The following is a 17,799-nucleotide window of genomic DNA, read 5'->3' as shown; positions in this document are numbered from 1 at the left end:
GAATTTTCCGGAGCTCGCGCGAGCGCCCCCTTCACCCACGGATTCAGGGACCCAGCAATAGCGATGGCTCCGGTGTCTGGCTCCCGCAGCCCGGAGTGGGAGGCCTCGAGCTCCGGGGGGAAGCGTCGCAGTTCTTCGAAGAGCCCTAAGCCTAGCAAATCCTCTCGCTCCCCGCGCGGCCGCCGCTCTCGCTCGCGCTCTTGCTCTCGGTCCGGAGACCGGAATGGCCTCAGCCATCAGCTGAGTGGCTCCAGCCAAGGCTCCCGAAACCAGTCCTACCGTTCGCGCTCGCGCTCACGCTCTCGAGAGCGGCCCTCCGCACCTCGCGGCGCCCCTTTCGCTTCTGCCTCCTCGTCCGCCTATTATGGCGGCTACTCACGCCCCTACGGGAGCGACAAGCCGTGGCCTAGCCTCCTGGACAAGGAGAGGGAGGAGAGCTTGCGGCAGAAGTGAGTGAGACGAACGCACTTTCTTTCGCAAGCCCACCAGCCTTTAGAGTCCGATTTATCGTTCATTCCGTACCCGACTATTCGCATTTCGCTCTCTCTCCCTGACTTGCGCGCGTTTTCATCCCTTCCTTCAGTCCACCCACGATAACGCCTTATTCATCCCTTTCCATCGTTAGGTTTTTCGCTCATCCTCCGACCCCTTCATCTAATGCCCTGGTCTCCCTCCCGCTACCCCTTCCAGCCTCCTGGCTTGTTGCGGGCATGGTCAAGAGCCTCGGACCTGCCGGAATTACAGCATCTACTTGGTTGTGTCGTTGTCATTAGTGATCACGTTTTCATTCCCCAGTAGACTGAGCCCTTGGAAGAGCCCAGTTTATTGATCACAAAATTTACAGTGCGGAGCACTTTGTAGGTGCGCAACCATTGTTTGTTGAATGATCAAACAGGTTTGAGACAATAGGATAAGTGAGTGGAGTTGTTTTGCAGCGACTTGGGAAAGGTTGAGATTTAAGGTTTAAATTGGAGGGGAGGAGAACCTCTGAAACAAGATGTTTGACTAAATGTAGGAAAAAATGATCTGCTAAACTGTAAGGTTGGATTACATTGAGAAAGATCTTAAGCGGCCTCAATCTTGACCATGAAAAATGAGGTCAGATTGAGATCAGATCTCCTTTAGTGACAGTGAGTATTGGAGAAGAAAATGAATAAGGAAAAAGGAAAATTATAAATTACTGTTTTGTAAGCTTTAATTTTTTTTACTTAAATCGAAGTATAGTATACAGTGTTTTTAAGTTACCTGTGTACAATAATATAGTGATTCACTTTTTTAAATTGATTCACTGTTTTTAAAGGTTATACTTCATTTATAGCAATTATGTGCTTTGTAAGTCTTAATATCTAATGCTTATTGAGTGTTAAATTGTGTGTCAGGCACTGTACTGATCATACTGTATGTATTTTTAAATACAAGAAATTAAAAAGTGTTAACAGGCATTGAAGGTCAGGTTAAGGTTTCAACAGTAGGGAGATAGCTTTAGTGCCTCCTCCAAAAGTAGGAGGCACTAAAGCCTAGTGATTAAAAGGACAGGCTCCAGAATCAGACTGCCTGAGTCTGAAGCCTTCCTTTGTTACTTAATACTTGTGTGACTTTGGACAAGTTACTTAACCTCTCTGAGTTCCATTTTTTCCCTGTGTAAAAGGGAAAAATTAGCACAAAAGCTTTTTAGAGATGTAATGATTTAGTGCCTGGAACACAATAAATTGCCCTTAAGTGTTAGCTGTTAGTGTTTTGTGCATGGGAACAGAAACAGTAAAAACAGTCCTGAGTTAGGTTGGAGACGGACTTCTCCAAATTACGATTTCCAGAGAGTTACCCCCAGGCCATGTCCATCAAAAAGCATCCAGTTTCCATACTAGACATTCCTCACCAAAAGATGTCAGAATTCCTTGGATGAAATGTGCATTTGTACATTTAGAAGATAAATAATTTTAAAGTATCCGTGAAGTCGGGTGGCAGGAGGGATAAGAACTTTACTGCTTGGTCTTTTTAGCCTGTCAAGCATTCTTCATCCCGTATGTATGTATCCAAAGTTTAGCTATAAGTGTGTCCTCTGTTAGATTTTATGTTACTTCAAGTAGGAAACCTGAGTCTGACTCTGCACGATTATACCTTTTCCCCTGAATAAGGAAGAAAAAAATAATTTGTTTTAAAAAATCAAAAGGATTTTATTTCTTTAGTAAGGTTCTTTTTTTAAACAAGTGGAGTCACAGCAGCTGAAGTTTGAAGAAGTAAACCTTAGTTTTTGCTGTGTATTGTTTGTGTGTTTATAAGGAATATCAAAAATTAAGAGAAGAAATCACAAACATAAAATAATTTTGTCTTCCAAGGGTAGATAGAGAATTTACTACTTTTTGAAAAAAGAATTGGGGGAAAAACAGAAAACAAATGCTCTATCTCACTGAGTAAAGTTTTGTCAAATAAAACTTTTCTTTTACTTTCAGAGCTCCCTTTATTTTCTACTTCTAATGCTTCATTTTTATTTTCTTCACTAATTCCTGACTTTTTGAAAACGAAGGTTTGACCTTGTCCAAAGTAGAGAATTCTCTTTACTTTCATAAGCATACATAAACAAATGAAGTTATTTCCAAATGTAAGACCATTTTTGTCACATATTGCAGAAGATGAAATGAGCAGTTGGGAGCTGTGTGATGCATGTACTGGAATGACACTGGACAGCCTCCCAGGCTGAATCTCTGTCCAGGCCTATCGGGCTGTCTGTAGTTTGTACTATTTGATAGAACATCAGATACATCAGAACATTAGATCCTAATGTTGAGTTAGATACTAATGTTGAGTTTTCTTTTTTTAAAAAAAATTTTGGCCACCTCTTGTGGCATGCGGGATCTTAGTACCTGAACCAGGGATCAAAACTGTATCACCTGCAGTGGTAGCACAGTGTCTTAAACACTGGACTGGCAGGGAAGTTCCTGAGTTTAAACCAAGTTTTATTAGTTTAAAGTTTAAAATGTAGAGGGAAAACAGGACTTAACTGGACTCCTTTGAATCTTATAATACATTTAGGAAATGGTTTACCTGCCTATCTCTTCTAGGAGACTAAGTGAGAGAGAGAGGATTGGAGAATTGGGAGCTCCTGAAGTGTGGGGACTTTCTCCAAAGAATCCAGAACCAGAGTAAGTGATTAAAAAATACATCTTTTATATGGCAGAAACCAACACAATATTGTAAAGCAATTATCCTTCGATTAATAAAAATAAATTTTAAATATATATACATATATAGTTTAAATGCAACTTTTGTTTAAATCCAGAGTCTATGGTCAAAATTTTTGTTAAGTGAAGAACTTGAACTACAGCTCTTTTTTTCCCTCTTTCTTGTGATTTATGCTATTCTCTGCCTTGAGTTTTAAAAACATTAAACATACCTTAGGATTAAAACATGCTCCTAGTGGATTTTAGCATTTTAATTGTTCTCTTTAAATTATAATTCATGGGATGCTAATTTCCTATTCATAGAAGGGTTCAGTGTTGAAACAAATACATTAATATTATTTTGAATCATTTTTTCTCAATCCAGTAACTGATTAAATGTCAGACATTAGCATTACAAAGTTTTTAAAAATGAATATACTGAGTCTGTTTAGTTTCCTGTATTCAGTATTATTAAAGGCCTAATGCTTTTTCCTTTTCCGTATTTTTTTTTCCTCTGTGTTGTCGTTGTTCAGTCATGTCCAACTCTTTGCAACCCTATGGACTGCAGCTTTTCTCTCTTTGGTGCCATTCAGAAGCTGCATCTACCCTCTGCTCTATTTCTGTGTTTTCTTGAGACAAGGTGCTTGACCGGTAAACCTGTAATTTGCGACAGGGTGATAAAGCATTATTATCTGAAAGTTCTTTTTTCTTCTTAAAAAATTGTTATTTTTTCCCCATCCCCTATTATTTTTTGAGATATATTTGACATACAATATTAGTTTCAGGCATGTTATAACATGATGATTCAATATTTGTATATATTGCAAAATGATCACCATAGTAAGTCTAGTTAACATCCGTCACCATATATAGTTATAAAAATTTTTTTCTTGTGATGAGAACTTTTAAGATTTACTTTCTTATCAACTGTCAGATATGCAATACAGCATTATTAACTGCAGTCGCCATGCTGTACATTACATCCCCATGACTTACTTATTTTATAACTGGAAGTTTGTACTTCTCGATCCCCATCATGTGTTTTACCCATGCCCTGCCCCCACCTTCTGTGCTCTGGCAACCATCAGTCTGTTCTCTGTATCTGTGGTGTGGTGGTTTTTTGTTTTTCTAGATTTCACATATAAGTGAGATCATGTGTTACCATTCTCTGTTTGACATTTCATTTAGCAAATGCCCTCACAGGCTGTCCATGTTGTTGAAAATGGCAAGCTTCATTCTTTTTTAAAGATAAATAATATTCTGTTGTGGGGTATGCGTGTGTGTTTCTCATAGTTCCTTTATCCATTCATACATTCATGGATATTTGGTTGTTTTAACATTCTGGCTATTGTAAATAATGCTGCAATGAGCATGAGTCCAGATATCTCTTTGAGATATTGATTTCAGTTCTATCAGATATATATCCAGAAATGAGATTGTTAGGTGATATGGAAGTTCAATTTTTAATTTCTTAAATAACCTCCATTCTGGATTCTATAATAGCTGTACCATTTTATATTCTCACTGAGTGTAAGTGTTCCCTCTTTTCCATAGTCTCACCAACAGTTGTTATCTTTTGTCTTTTTGATAACATTCATCCAAACAGGTGTGAAGTGATATCTCATTGTGGTTTTCATTTGCATTTCCCCAATGATTAGTGATGTTGAACATCTTTTCATTACCTACTGGCCATCTGGGTGTCTTCTTTGAAAAAAATGTCTATTCAGATCCTCTGCCTATTTGTAAAATTACATCATTTTTTGGTTTTTGGGTTTTTTTTTTTAATACTAATCCCTTCTTGGATATGATTTGCAAATGGTCTCTCTCATTCAGTCCATGCTGCAGTCCGCAGGGTTGCCAAAGAGTCAGACACAACTGAGCGACTGAACAACAACATTCAGTAGGTTGCCTTTAACACTCTTCTGATTCTTAACTACCATTTTCTTTAAATTCAGCTCTGATGAACATACACCAGTAGAGGATGAAGAGCCAAAGAAAAGCACCAGTTCAGCTTCTACTTCAGAAGGTATTTTTTTAATTGAGAGCTTTTTTTTATTGAGAAATTTTAAAAAATACATTTATAAATAGTTGAACATTAGACTTTACTTTTACTCAAATTGCCTGTCATCATTTCTTTTCAGTATTTCAAATACAATAAAATTGATACTCAGAAATACTTCTGATACTTGTATATGTATGGCTGAGTCCCTTTGCTGTTCACCTGAAACTATCACAGCATTGTCAATTGGCTATACCCCAGTACAAAATAAGTTTCTTTAAAAAAATTTTAAAATTTAGAAGTAGTTTTTATTTGTATTTTATGTAGAAGAAAAGAAGAAGAAGAAGAAGTCTAGTCATTCAAAAGAAAGATCCAAGAAAAGGAGGAAGAAAAAATCATCTAAAAGAAAACACAAGAAGTATTCTGATGATAGTGACAGCGACTCTGATTCTGACACAGACTCCGGTGGTAAGAAAGCCAATACCATTCTGCCCGCCTTACTTCAAAACTAGTTTTACTTCTTAAAGTTTATTTTACTTTTATTTATTTTTGGCTGTGCTGGATCTTCGTTCCTACGTGGGGGCTTTCTCTAGTTGTGGCAAGTGGAGGCTGATTCACTTCGTTGCAGGTACACAGGCTTCTCATTGCAGTGGCTTCTCTTGTTGTGGAGCTCAGGCTCTAGAGCATGCAGGCTCAGTAGTTGTGGCGCATGGACTTAGTTGCCCCTGGCATGTGGGATTTTCCTGGACCAGGGATTGAACCCATGTCCCCTGCATTGGCAGGCAGATTCTTAACCACTGGACCACCAAGGAAGTCCAAAGCTTATGCTAGAAAAAGATTCTTTAAAATAGTAACCAAGAGTTTTGAACATGCACTGACTTTGTGTCGGGCACCCTGCTAAGTGCCTGATAGGCATTATTGCTGTTTAATCCACACAGTCACTGTTGGACACATCTTAGAGTTGGGGAGACAGAGGACCTGAGCAGGTTATAAGTACCGCTCATACCCAAGGTCACACAGTTGGGATTCAGAGCTAAGTGGTGTGACTCCAGAGTGGTTGTGTGTAGCTGCACGAGGCATGTGGCACCGAACCAGGTTGGGATCAGTCTGTGAGACGTGTGGTGCCAAACCAGGCCATAGGGGGCTGCATCAGCCCAGTGGAGCATCTCTTTTGTGAGATTCTCACACTCAGCGGTCAGCTTTGTGCAATTTTCAAAGAGGCACAACATAGGAGACCCTTCAGGCCAGCAGTTGATTTCTAGAAGACACTTCCTGTGGGGTTGCATCACAACAAAGCCGTCTTTTGGTGCCCTCCCATGGCTGGTGATTGACAGAGGGTGCCTCCTCTGAGGTCACATTTCTGTGGATTTCTCATCACAGGTACCCTGTCACTCTCCTGCAGCGTCCTGTGTGTCCTGAGAGTGACTTTCATCTCATGTTGCACATCCTTTCTCCTGACTCTGCCATGTGGTACAGAATCCAGCTGCCTACAGTGCCAGTCTCTCCTTGCGTGTGGCTTGGCCTACTCACTGCATGGATGGATGTGCATTACTTTTGTAATAAAACTGACTTAGGAAGAACTAGCTTAAGAGTCACTTTTTCACAGTCAACCATTCCTCACCCACCCTCTCCAAACCAGCCTGATGGTGATACTCCTCTGTGCGCCCAGAACACTGCCCCCTACTTCCCTGTCACTCGGATTCTACTGACCCCCTTCCCTCTGTCTCCTCCACTAGACTGAGGTCCTGGAAAGCATCCCCCCAAACACACACATCATGAAGATACTCAAACATCCAGAAAAGTGCAGGGAGTGGTGTCATTAATGCCATATACAGTGCTTGTCACTCAGGTGTACCATCTGTTAGCATTTTGACATGTTTGCTTCAGATATGGATTTTTGTTGTTGTTGTTGAGATATTTGAGGTAAATTACAAATATCACACTGCCACCCTAAATATCTTTGTGTCCATCTTTAAACAGTAAGGACATTTTCCTATCTAATCACAATACTAGTATCTCATGCAATCAAGTTAGTAATAATACCCTATAGAACCAAATGCTTAGTGCAACTTTAATTTCTGTGTCCCTCATTCCTTGTACATTTCCTAACAATAGATGTTTGAATGAATTAAATTCTCTGTAACAACAAATAGAAGAGTTATAAGGTATTTATCTACTCAAAAGTATTAAGGTTTTAGAGTTAAAATTTTTTAAAATTATAATATGCTTTAATTTGCAGATGAAGATACAAAAAGGAGAGCAAAGAAAGCCAAGAAAAAGGAAAAGAAGAAGAAACGCAGATCGTTGGTTTTTTTCTTTAATTTTTATTATGGAAAATTTCAAAAATATATACAATTATATAAAATACTATAATGGACTTCTATGTAACCATCACTCAGCTTGAACAATGATCAGCTTATTGACAGTCTCTGCTGTCCACCCCCACTGTTATTTTGAAACCGGTCCCAGATATCATTTCATCCATAAAGCTGCAAGTTTCTCTAAAAGATAGGCATTCTTTAAAAAAAAAGCACAATACTATTAATCCACATAAAATATTTAATAATAATTCTTCATTCAGATCTCAGCAGTTTTTTGAATAGTTTCCTCAAATTAGAATCTAAACAATGTACATGAATTGTGATTGGTTGATAGATCTTTTTCATCTCTTTAAATAGATAGTTTTCCCTTCCCTTTTTGTTCCTGCAGTTTAGTTCTAGAGGAAAAAATATCATTTGCCCTGGAGAGTTTCCTGCAGTGTGGATTTTGCTGGTTGTATTCTTACGGTGTCCTTTTAGCATGCTTTCGGTCCTTTATATTTCCTGTAGCTTGATAGTTAGGTCTAGACACTTGATAAGGTTCAGATTTGAGTTTTTGGTAGGAGTACTTCATAAGTAGTACTGTGTACTTCCAGCAGGAGGCAGATAATGTCTGGTCATCTCATTTTGACATATTAACCTGCATCAATAGTCTTTGTTTAGGTCCCTTACTTCATTAGGGACTGCAAAATGATTCTTCATTTATTAGGTAAAATAATTCTATATGAGAAGCCTACCATCATTAACTGTTTGGTTACCCTGGAGTATAGTTGTTATAGGAAGGGTAGAATAATTGCTTATTTGTTTTATGAGTTTTCAAAATAATGAGTTGAGGTTTTTTGATGTTTTTTATCATCATGAGCCCAGGGATTCAAACATATTTGATGTATTTTAATCCATTATACTGAAAATTACTGATGTTCAAATTGGTAAGCGCTGTTTTCTTAAACTGCTTTATTTCTGCTATCTTTCTACAACATGAGAACTATATTTTATTGTTCCCTTGAAAGTGAAAGTATTAGTCGTTCAGTCTTATCTGACTCTTTGCGACCCCACGGACTGTAGCCCGCCAGGCTCCTCTGTCCATGGAATTCTCCAGGCAAGAATACTGGAGTGGGTTGCCATTCCCTTCTCCAGGGGATCTTCCCAACCCAGGATTGAACCTGGGTCTCCTGCATTGCAGGCAGATTCTTTACTGTCTGAGCCAGCTTATAGTGAAACATGATTTGGTTAAATAAGTTAAAATTTTTAATACAAATTCTTCTCTAACACATTTGAATAAGCTGAGCATCCAAATCATTTCAATCAGTCTTTCATTTCCTTGAAAAAGTAAGATGCCCTTTAGCCTGGGAATATTAAATTAATTTATATCAAATTATAATCAATGCAGGAAGAAATATAAGAAAAAGAAGTCTAAGAAGAGCAGAAAAGATTCCAGTGACTCAAGTTCTAAAGAGTCCCAAGAAGAGTTTCTGGAGAATCCCTGGAAGGATCGATCAAGTAGGTTCTTCTGATAGACTTTGACTTCAGAACAAATAAAACACTGAATTAACTGATTAGTCGAAATGTGAATATGTTTCTGAATATCTTTCCTGTAGAACCTGAAGAACCCTCAGATTTGATTGGCCCAGAGGCTCCCAAAACACTTGCCTCTCAAGATGATAAACCTCTGAAGTAAGTAAGAGCATGTTTATAATCTCTAAAGTGCCTTCCCAAAAGTATGGTCCTAACTTACTCTTCCAAGTATATCTTTCACTACTCCCTTATTTAGACCCAAAGTTTCTGTGTACTTTCACCTTACTTCTTCCTCCAACATGCCTTCCCTTCTTTTCCCAGTCCTGGTTTCTTCAGTGACCCCAATTCCTTCTGTTAAAATCCTTAACATTTCTCAAAGCCCCTCAAAGGAGGGGCATGTGCTGATTCCCAATACCTTCCCTCCACAGGTAGGTGTGATTCCTACCCCTCTTTAATTCTTTAGTACTCACAGCATTTTATTTTGTGCATTGTAATATATATTCTACATTGTATTAGTGTTATATCCTTATTAATACATAAATTCCACAAGAACATAGATTCTTTTTACTGTATATTACAAGCTTTGAGTTTAATAGATACTCACGAAGAATTTAGTGAATTGAATGAAGGGGTGTGGTAGTTTTTGTTTTTTGTTTTTAAAATTTTTTCTTCAAGTGTATTAGGTCTTAGTTGTAGCATGTGGGATCTAGTTCCCTGAGCAGGGATCAAACCCAGGCCCCCTGCACTGGGAACGTGGAGTCTTAGCCATTGGACCACCAGGGAAGTCCCAGGATGGTAGTTTTCAAAGCCCCCTTGAATGAAAGTTAATAGAGAACTGTTACTGTATAGCATTATTATTGGCTATAAGTCTTAAAAAATGTGTTAATTTGAGGTATATTATTTCTCTACTTTGTATTTAAAGGAAAAAGGAATTCACTGGAGGCAGAAGCAATAACTACAACAGCTGTAGGGAAAATTGATCCATAATTGTAAACCATGAATATATGCTCACTAACATCAGTCCTTTTATTCTTCCAAAGTATCTCTGCATTTCTGGGTTAGTAATATAGGTCACAGTGCAGTGTTCCCTAATTAAATTAAGATAATTTACATAAGGCTTCCCAGCATGCTGCCCAGCAACTGTTATTCCTACTGTTTTCTGAGAGAAATGTTTTTTGTGCTTTCTTTTATAATGAACCTTTTCTTTTATAATGAACCTTTTCTTAATTCTATATTTCATTGTAGCTATGGCCATGCTCTGTTACCCGGTGAAGGTGCAGCTATGGCTGAATATGTAAAAGCTGGAAAACGTATCCCACGAAGAGGTGAAATTGGCTTGACAAGTGAAGAAATTGCATCATTTGAATGTTCAGGCTATGTAATGAGTGGCAGCAGGTATGTTCTTGGCAATGAGGTCAGTTTCCTTTATAACTACCAAAATTATATTTTGGTGATAGATTTTCATTAAGTGCCCATTTCTAATGAAAAGTAGAGTATAAATGTTGGTTTGTTATTGGTTTTATTGGTATAAATATAGTTGTCTAAAATTCCAAGTAGGTATGCAACTCAGTTGTATCTCCAGCTTCAAAGAATTAGGCTTTCCAGTGTCCTTTTCTAGTTCATAGTTTGATACAGATGGTTTATCTTCTGGAGGAGATAGTTAAATTCAGTTACTTATCAGTGCTCCATGAGCAGTGTGGCATTCTGGTAGTTAAGAAAGCATTTTCATAAGACAGTAAAAGTTTCTGAGTGTGCCTCTAGTTCTCTGTGGAGAACGTGAACTCTCTAGTCCTCTGGACACTGAGAATGAAGAGTGAAAAAGGATATGACAGAGGTCAGTTTCAGCATGAGAAAAGGAATATAAAATGGGGAAGAAAAAGCAAAATACCAGGAAGAACAAGGAGAGTGAACTAATAGTGTTTCAATACCAAGATCAAGCTGAATTTTAAAACTTCATAAACTTTTAAAAGTGGGCAAATATTTGCAGGACCCCTGAAGCATCTTCAGAATCTTGGAATTCTGAGGACTGACATTTGAAAACATTATATCTAAGAACCAATAAGACAAGAAAAAGAAATGAGAGGCACAAGAATTGGAACAAAGGATGTAACGCTGTCCCTTTTTGTGAATGATAGAAAATCCTGGACTTCCCTGGTGGTCCAGGGGTTTAAGAATCCGCCCTGCAATGCAGGGAACATGGGTTCAATCCCTCATCTGGGAAGATTCCACATGACTTGGGGCAACTAAGCCTATGCACCCAGGTACGGAGCCCGAGCTCTAGAACCCGGGAGCTGCAACTACTGAAGCCCGAGAGCCTAGAGCCTGTGCTTCACAACGAGAGAGGCCACCACAATGAGAAGGCTAAGCACCAGAGAAAGCCCACGTGCAGCAATGAAGACCCAGCACAGCCAAAAATAAAATAATTCTTAAAAAAAAAAGAAAATCCTAAGGAATCCTCAGCTGAATTATAAATAACAGGAATGTTTAACAAATGGTTAGATATAAAGCTAATATACAAAAATCGACTGCATTTCTGTGTACCAGCAACAAACAACTAGAAAATATAATTAAATGAAAGGAAAACATTTATAACAGTATCATCAGAGAATATGAAGGACTTAGGAGTAAATCTTAACAAAAGAAGTCTTAAGATCTTTACAGGCAAAACTATAACACCAAGACATTTAGTAAGACCTAAATAAATGGAGAGATACCATGTTCATGAATAGGAAGGCAATACTGTAGAGTTATCAGTTCTCGCAAAATTAAAATGTTAGACTAGAGGGCCAAGAGCAGCCATCTCATTTCTGAAGAAGAGCAGGAAGGTGATTTTTCCTACTGATAGGAGGGCTTATTATGAAGCTTGCAGCACTTCACTTCAGAAAGAGTGGGGAAACAAATGAACTGTTCAGTGGAATAAAATACAGAGCCTGGTAGAGTTATGCATGTATGGAACTTCATTACATGAAAGAGCTGCTTTCTCCAATCAGTGGGGAAAGAAGGAACTAGGCAGTAAATGGAGCAGGAAGAAAATAGTCACCTGTATGGAGAAAATGTAAGTAGAACCCTTTATCAATATATTTACAGCCTGAGCTACCAGGGAAGTCTAGAACCCTTTATCACTATATTTAAAAGTCAGTGCAGCTAGGTTATGGACTTAAATGTCAAAAACAACTTCATTACGCTTAGTATAGAATATGAACAGTTATCTATTAGATCTTGGGGTGGGGAACTATTTCTTAAAGAAGACCAAAAAATGCACCAACCACACAATAATATATTAATAACTTTACCTGAGGTAAAAGCAAGAAATTTTGTTCATCAGAACATCTTAAAATAAGTGAAAAGACAAACCCTTTTCATGAAGATGGCGCCGAAGGCGAAGAAGGAAGCCCCTGCCCCTCCTAAAGCTGAAGCCAAAGCAAAGGCTTTGAAGGCCAAGAAAGCAGTGTTGAAAGGTGTCCACAGCCACAAGAAAAAGAAGATCCGGACGTCACCCACCTTCCGGCGGCCCAAAACACTGCGGCTCAGGAGGCAGCCCAAATATCCTCGGAAGAGCGCCCCTAGGAGAAACAAACTTGACCACTATGCCATCATCAAATTCCCCCTCACCACCGAGTCAGCCATGAAGAAAATAGAAGACAACAACACACTGGTATTCATTGTGGATGTCAAGGCCAACAAGCACCAAATTAAACAGGCTGTGAAGAAGCTCTATGACATTGACGTGGCTAAGGTCAATACTCTGATCAGGCCTGATGGAGAGAAGAAGGCATATGTTCGACTGGCTCCTGACTATATTCAGATTTAAATTGAAGAAAGTGGGGAAAACCACTAGACCATTCAGGTATGACCTAAATCAAATCCCTTATGACTATACAGTGGAAGTGAGAAATAGATTTAAGGGACTAGATCTGATAGAGTGCCTGATGAACTATGGACAGAGGTTTGTGACATTGTACAGGAGACAGGGATCAAGACCATCCCCATGGAAAAGAAATGCAAAAAAAGCAAAATGGCTGTCTGAGGAGGCCTTACAAATAGCTGTGAAAAGAAGAGAAGTGAAAAGCAAAGGAGAAAAGGAAAGATATACCCATTTGAATGCAGAGTTCCAAAGAATAGCCAGGAGAGAAGAAAGCCTTCCTCAGCGATCAATGCAAAGAAATAGAGGAAAACAATAGAATGGGAAAGACTAGGGATCTCTTCAAGAAAAGTAGAGATACCAAGGGAACATTTCATGCAAAGATGGGCTCAATAAAGGACAGAAATGGTATGGACCTAACAGAAGCAGAAGATATTAAGAATCAGTGCAAGAAAACACAGAAGAACTGTACAAAAAAGATGTTCACAACCCAGATTATCACGATGGTCTGATCACTCATTCACCTAGAGCCAGACATCCTGGAATGTGAAATCAAGTGGGCCTTAGGAAGCATCACTATGAACAAAGCTAGTGGAGGTGATGGAATTCCAGTTGAGCTATTTCAAATCCTAAAAGATGATGCTTGTGAAAGTGCTGCACTCAATATGCCAGAAAATTTGGAAAACTCAGCAGTGGCCACAGGACTGGAAAAGGTCAGTTTTCATTCCAATCCCTAAGAAAGGCAATGCCAAAGAATGCTCAAACTACCGCACAATTGCTCTCATCTCACACACTAGTAAAGTAATGCTCAAAATTCTCCAAGCCAGGCTTCAGCAATACATGAACTATGAACTTCCAGATGTTCAAGCTGGATTTAGAAAAGGCAGAGGAACCAGAGATCAAATTGCCAACATCCTCTGGATCATCGAAAAAGCAAGAGAGTTCCAGAAAAAACATCTATTTCTGCTTTATTGACTATGCCAAAGCCTTTGGCTGTGTGGATCACAATAAACTGTGGAAAATTCTGAAGGAGATGGGAATACCAGACCACCTGACTTGCCTCCTGAGAAACCTGTATGCAGGTCAGGAAGCAACAGTTAGAACTGGACATGGAACAACAGACTGGTTCCAAATCAGGAAAGGAGTACATCAAGGCTGTATATTGTCACCCTGCTTATTTAACTTATATGCAGAGTACATCATGAGAAATGCTGGGTTGGATGAAGCACAAGCTGGAATCAAGATTGCTGGGAGAAATATCAGTAACCTCAGATATGCAGATGACACCACCCTTATGGCAGAAAGTGAAGAAGAACTAAAGAGCCTCTTGATGAAAGTGAAAGAGGAGAGTGAAAAAGTTGGCTTAAAGCTCAACATTCAGAAAACTAAGATCATGGCATCTGGTCCCATCACTTCATGGCAAATAGATGGGGAAACAGTGGCTGACTTTATTTTTCTGGGCTCCAGAATCACTGCAGATGGTGATTGCAGCCATGAAATTAAAAGACGCTTACTCCTTGGAAGGAAAGTTATGACCAACCTAGACAGCATATTAAAAAGCAGAGACATTACTTTGTCAACAAAGGTCCGTCTGGTCAAGGCTATGGTTTTTCCAGTGGTCATGTATGGATGTGAGAGTTGGACTACCTAAAGAAAGCTGAGCAGAAGAATTGATGCTTTTGAACTGTGGTGTTGGAGAAGACTCTTGAGAGTCCTTTGGACTGCAAGGAGATCAAACCAGTCCATCCTAAAGGAGATCAGTCCTGGGTGTTCATTGGAAGGACTGATGTTGAAGCTGAAACTCCAATACTTTGGCCACCTGATGCGAAGAGCTGACTCATTTGAAAAACCCTGATGCTGGGAAAGATTGAGGGCAGAGGAGAAGGGGATGACAGAGGATGAGATGGTTGGATGGCATCACTGACTCAATGGACATGGGTTTGGGTAGACTCCGGCAGTTGGTGATGGATAGGAGGCCTGGCGTGCTGCAGTCCATGGGGTCGCAAAGAGTCGGACACAACTGAGTGAACTGAACTGAACTGAAAAAGATGTTCATTATCATTGGAAATGGAAATCAACTTATGGACATATGGTTTTACACCCATTCGATAGAAGTTCAAAGTTTTAATTACTGCAAGCATTTGATAAGATGGATGTCTATATGATCTCTTAAGTATTGCTAGTGGTGGTATACATTAGAAAACAGTCTGATGTCTTGGAAAGTTGAGCAGTCACATATTTTATGACCAAGCAATTCCATACCTGTGTACCCAAGAGGATCTTTCCCATGTACTGGGAGATGTGTATATGGATGTTTACCACAGCATCATTCATCTAGCACTTTCTGTTCCAGATCAATTCCTCTACTCACTGTACCCTGAGCAATCTAAGTACATGGCCATCTCCTTGACTCCTTGACCTGCCACTCCCCCACCTTCACACTAACCTGAAATGAGTCTCCCCTCTTCACCTTACTCAGTCTGCTCTGTTTTTCTAGGCATAGTTCAAGCTTCATCTATAATTGATTGTGTAGGTTTGCGTACATACACATAAAAGTATCAGGTTTTCGTGAAGTTTTTCTAAATAAGCAGACCTTTTGAAGACGATCTAAGAGTTTCCCTCTGCCTCAGAGCCTATACTTCCTGATTTGGCCCTTGGGCTAAAATCCCTTCTTTCTTTTCTGTGAGCTGCTACTGGATTCTAAGGAAGTTAAATACACCCACAAGACATCCAAAATTCAGTTGTAGATTTAAACCTAGTTCTTTTGGTTATAGGATAAATTAGAACTGTGAAGAAGTTCCACCAGCTAGATGACAACTTAAATCTTATCTGTCCTACTATCAAGTCTGCATACTACTTAGGAAGTTTAATAATTTGCCTGTTTGCTTGTCTTACTGGAAACAACAGAACTAGACTTATGCACTTAGAATTTGAAATTAATAACTTCACTCTATTGACAGAACCTCAAGAGATCATTATTTACATACTAGAAATTAATCAAAGGACATGTCAGTGGATAAAATGAATGATCCTTGGAAAATCTAGAGAAAGTTTCTATTTGTCAGCATTTTAAATTGACCACTCTGTATTAGGAAAGGATTAGTGAGGAAACACTATGAGAATAATTACTGAGAAATTAAGCCAAAAATACAATTATTTCCAGGCATCGCCGAATGGAAGCTGTGCGTCTGCGTAAAGAGAATCAGATCTATAGTGCTGATGAGAAGAGAGCCCTTGCATCCTTTAACCAAGAAGAGAGACGGAAGAGAGAAAACAAGATCTTGGCCAGTTTTCGAGAGATGGTATACAGGAAAACTAAAGGGAAAGAGGACAAATGAGGATTTTCTGATTGTTGATCAGACGTTTTTAACAACAAAAAAGAAAGTTTGGGTTCCATATATACACACACAAAAAGATTATGATCTGAAAAAGCTTTACAGTGCTACTGTGCCTTCTATTTAATTCTTTCAATCCTATTAAAAAAGCTGCGTATTGATATAACTTTAGCAAGCTCTTTGGGTTATTTTGGATTAACCAAAACAACTTTCTGGTTTAAAAATCCAAATTATGAGTGAAATTCTACTGTGTTGGGGGAGGAGACATTGAGAGAAAATTCTGGTGAAATGAGGAACTGAACTCTTACATCATGGGACAGTGCTGCCACGAGTTCTACTTGATGCCCACCCCAACTGAACTTGTGGGAAGTTATCATTCCTCTGTGTTGAATGTCATAAAGGGACTTGATAGAAGCATACAGGAGGCCACTTTTGTTAACAGAAAGAAGGCATGGCTGAAAAAAAGAAAATCTAGAATTTGAAGATTGACTTGTATATTACAATATGTTGTCTGCTCTGGAAATAATGTATGTTGATTTTAGTCCCTACCTCCACCCCCAAACCAACCAACAAACCAAACAGCAAACTAACCCACAGACTTACTGAATTGAAAATATGAACATTAGGTTTAAAATTCTTAACAGGTTACTTAAGAATGGCTCTTTCAAATATAAAATATTGGGAAGTCTGTTCTGTAAATGGAAGTACATTATTTCCATCTGAACTGTGTTTAGATCATCATTTGAACACTGTAAATGAATAGGAATCAATAATAATCAGGAGTTTAATAAGGAAAAATACAGTGAATTATTGCTTTAACTTCGTGTGTCATAAGGATGAAGATAATTGTGATATTAAAATTTTTTTTAACTCTATACTTCATGTAACATGCAGATTTCATTTTATTTTCATTTATTTTTATTAGTTGGAGGCTAATTACTTTAATATTATAGTGGTTTTTGCCATACATTGACATGAATCAGCCATGAATTTACATGTGTTCCCCATCCTGAACCCCCCTCCCACCTCCCTCCCCATCCCATCCCTCTGGGTCATCCCAGTGCACCAGCCCCAAGCACTTGTCTCATGCATCCAACCTGGACTGGTGATCTGTTTCACACTTGATAATATACATGTTTCGATGCTGTTCTCTCAGATCATCCCACCCTCGCCTTCTCCCATAGAGTCCAAAAGTCTGTTCTATACATCTGTGTCTCTTTTTCTGTCTTGCATATAGGGTTATTGTTACCATCTTTCTAAATTCCATATATATGTGTTAGTATACTGTAATGGTCTTTATCTTTCTGACTCTCTTCACTCTGTATAATGGGCTCCAGTTTTATCCATCTGATTAGAACTGAGTCAAATGAATTCTTTTTAATGGCTGAGTAATATTCCATGGTGTATATGTACCACAGCTTCCTTATCCATTCGTCTGCTGATGGGCATCTAGGTTGCTTCCATGTCCTGGCTATTATAAACAGTGCTGTGATGAACATTGGGGTGCACGTGTCTCTTTCAGATCTGGTTTCCTCGGTGTGTATGCCCAGGAGTGGGATTGCTGGGTCATGTGGCAGTTCTATTTCCAGTTTTTTAAGGAATCTCCACACTC

The 17,799-nt window shown here is 38.9% G+C and overlaps 1 protein-coding gene and 1 pseudogene across 1 annotated transcript; both read left to right on the top strand.

The window, feature by feature from the left end:
- Positions 1-63: 63 nt before the first annotated feature.
- NKAP (NFKB activating protein) lies at positions 64-17,062 on the top strand. Its single transcript, XM_020888090.2, has 9 exons — positions 64-449; positions 3,060-3,140; positions 5,114-5,184; positions 5,485-5,625; positions 7,397-7,460; positions 8,866-8,975; positions 9,074-9,149; positions 10,236-10,385; positions 16,016-17,062. The coding sequence occupies exons 1-9, from the start codon at positions 64-66 to the stop codon at positions 16,188-16,190; spliced, it is 1,254 nt and encodes a 417-aa protein (XP_020743749.2). The 3' UTR covers positions 16,191-17,062.
- On the top strand, positions 12,335-12,801 carry LOC110133860 (large ribosomal subunit protein uL23 pseudogene; annotated as a pseudogene).
- Positions 17,063-17,799: the final 737 nt, after the last annotated feature.

Source organism: Odocoileus virginianus, unplaced genomic scaffold, assembly GCF_023699985.2.
Source record: "Odocoileus virginianus isolate 20LAN1187 ecotype Illinois unplaced genomic scaffold, Ovbor_1.2 Unplaced_Scaffold_20, whole genome shotgun sequence".
Lineage (NCBI taxonomy): Eukaryota > Metazoa > Chordata > Mammalia > Artiodactyla > Cervidae > Odocoileus > Odocoileus virginianus.
Note: the sequence above shows the minus strand (reverse complement) of the source record. Positions and strands in the feature narration are given on the sequence as shown.

What these genes read in the sequence shown, in the direction of transcription:
- NKAP (XM_020888090.2), top strand. Translation starts at nt 64, where the DNA reads ATGGCTCCGGTGTCTGGCTCCCGCAGCCCGGAGTGGGAGGCCTCGAGC. An exon ending in TCCCTGGAAGGATCGATCAA is followed by an intron (nt 8,976 to 9,073) that starts GTAGGTTCTTCT and finishes TCTTTCCTGTAG; the next exon opens with AACCTGAAGAACCCTCAGAT. An exon ending in CAAGATGATAAACCTCTGAA is followed by an intron (nt 9,150 to 10,235) that starts GTAAGTAAGAGC and finishes ATTTCATTGTAG; the next exon opens with CTATGGCCATGCTCTGTTAC.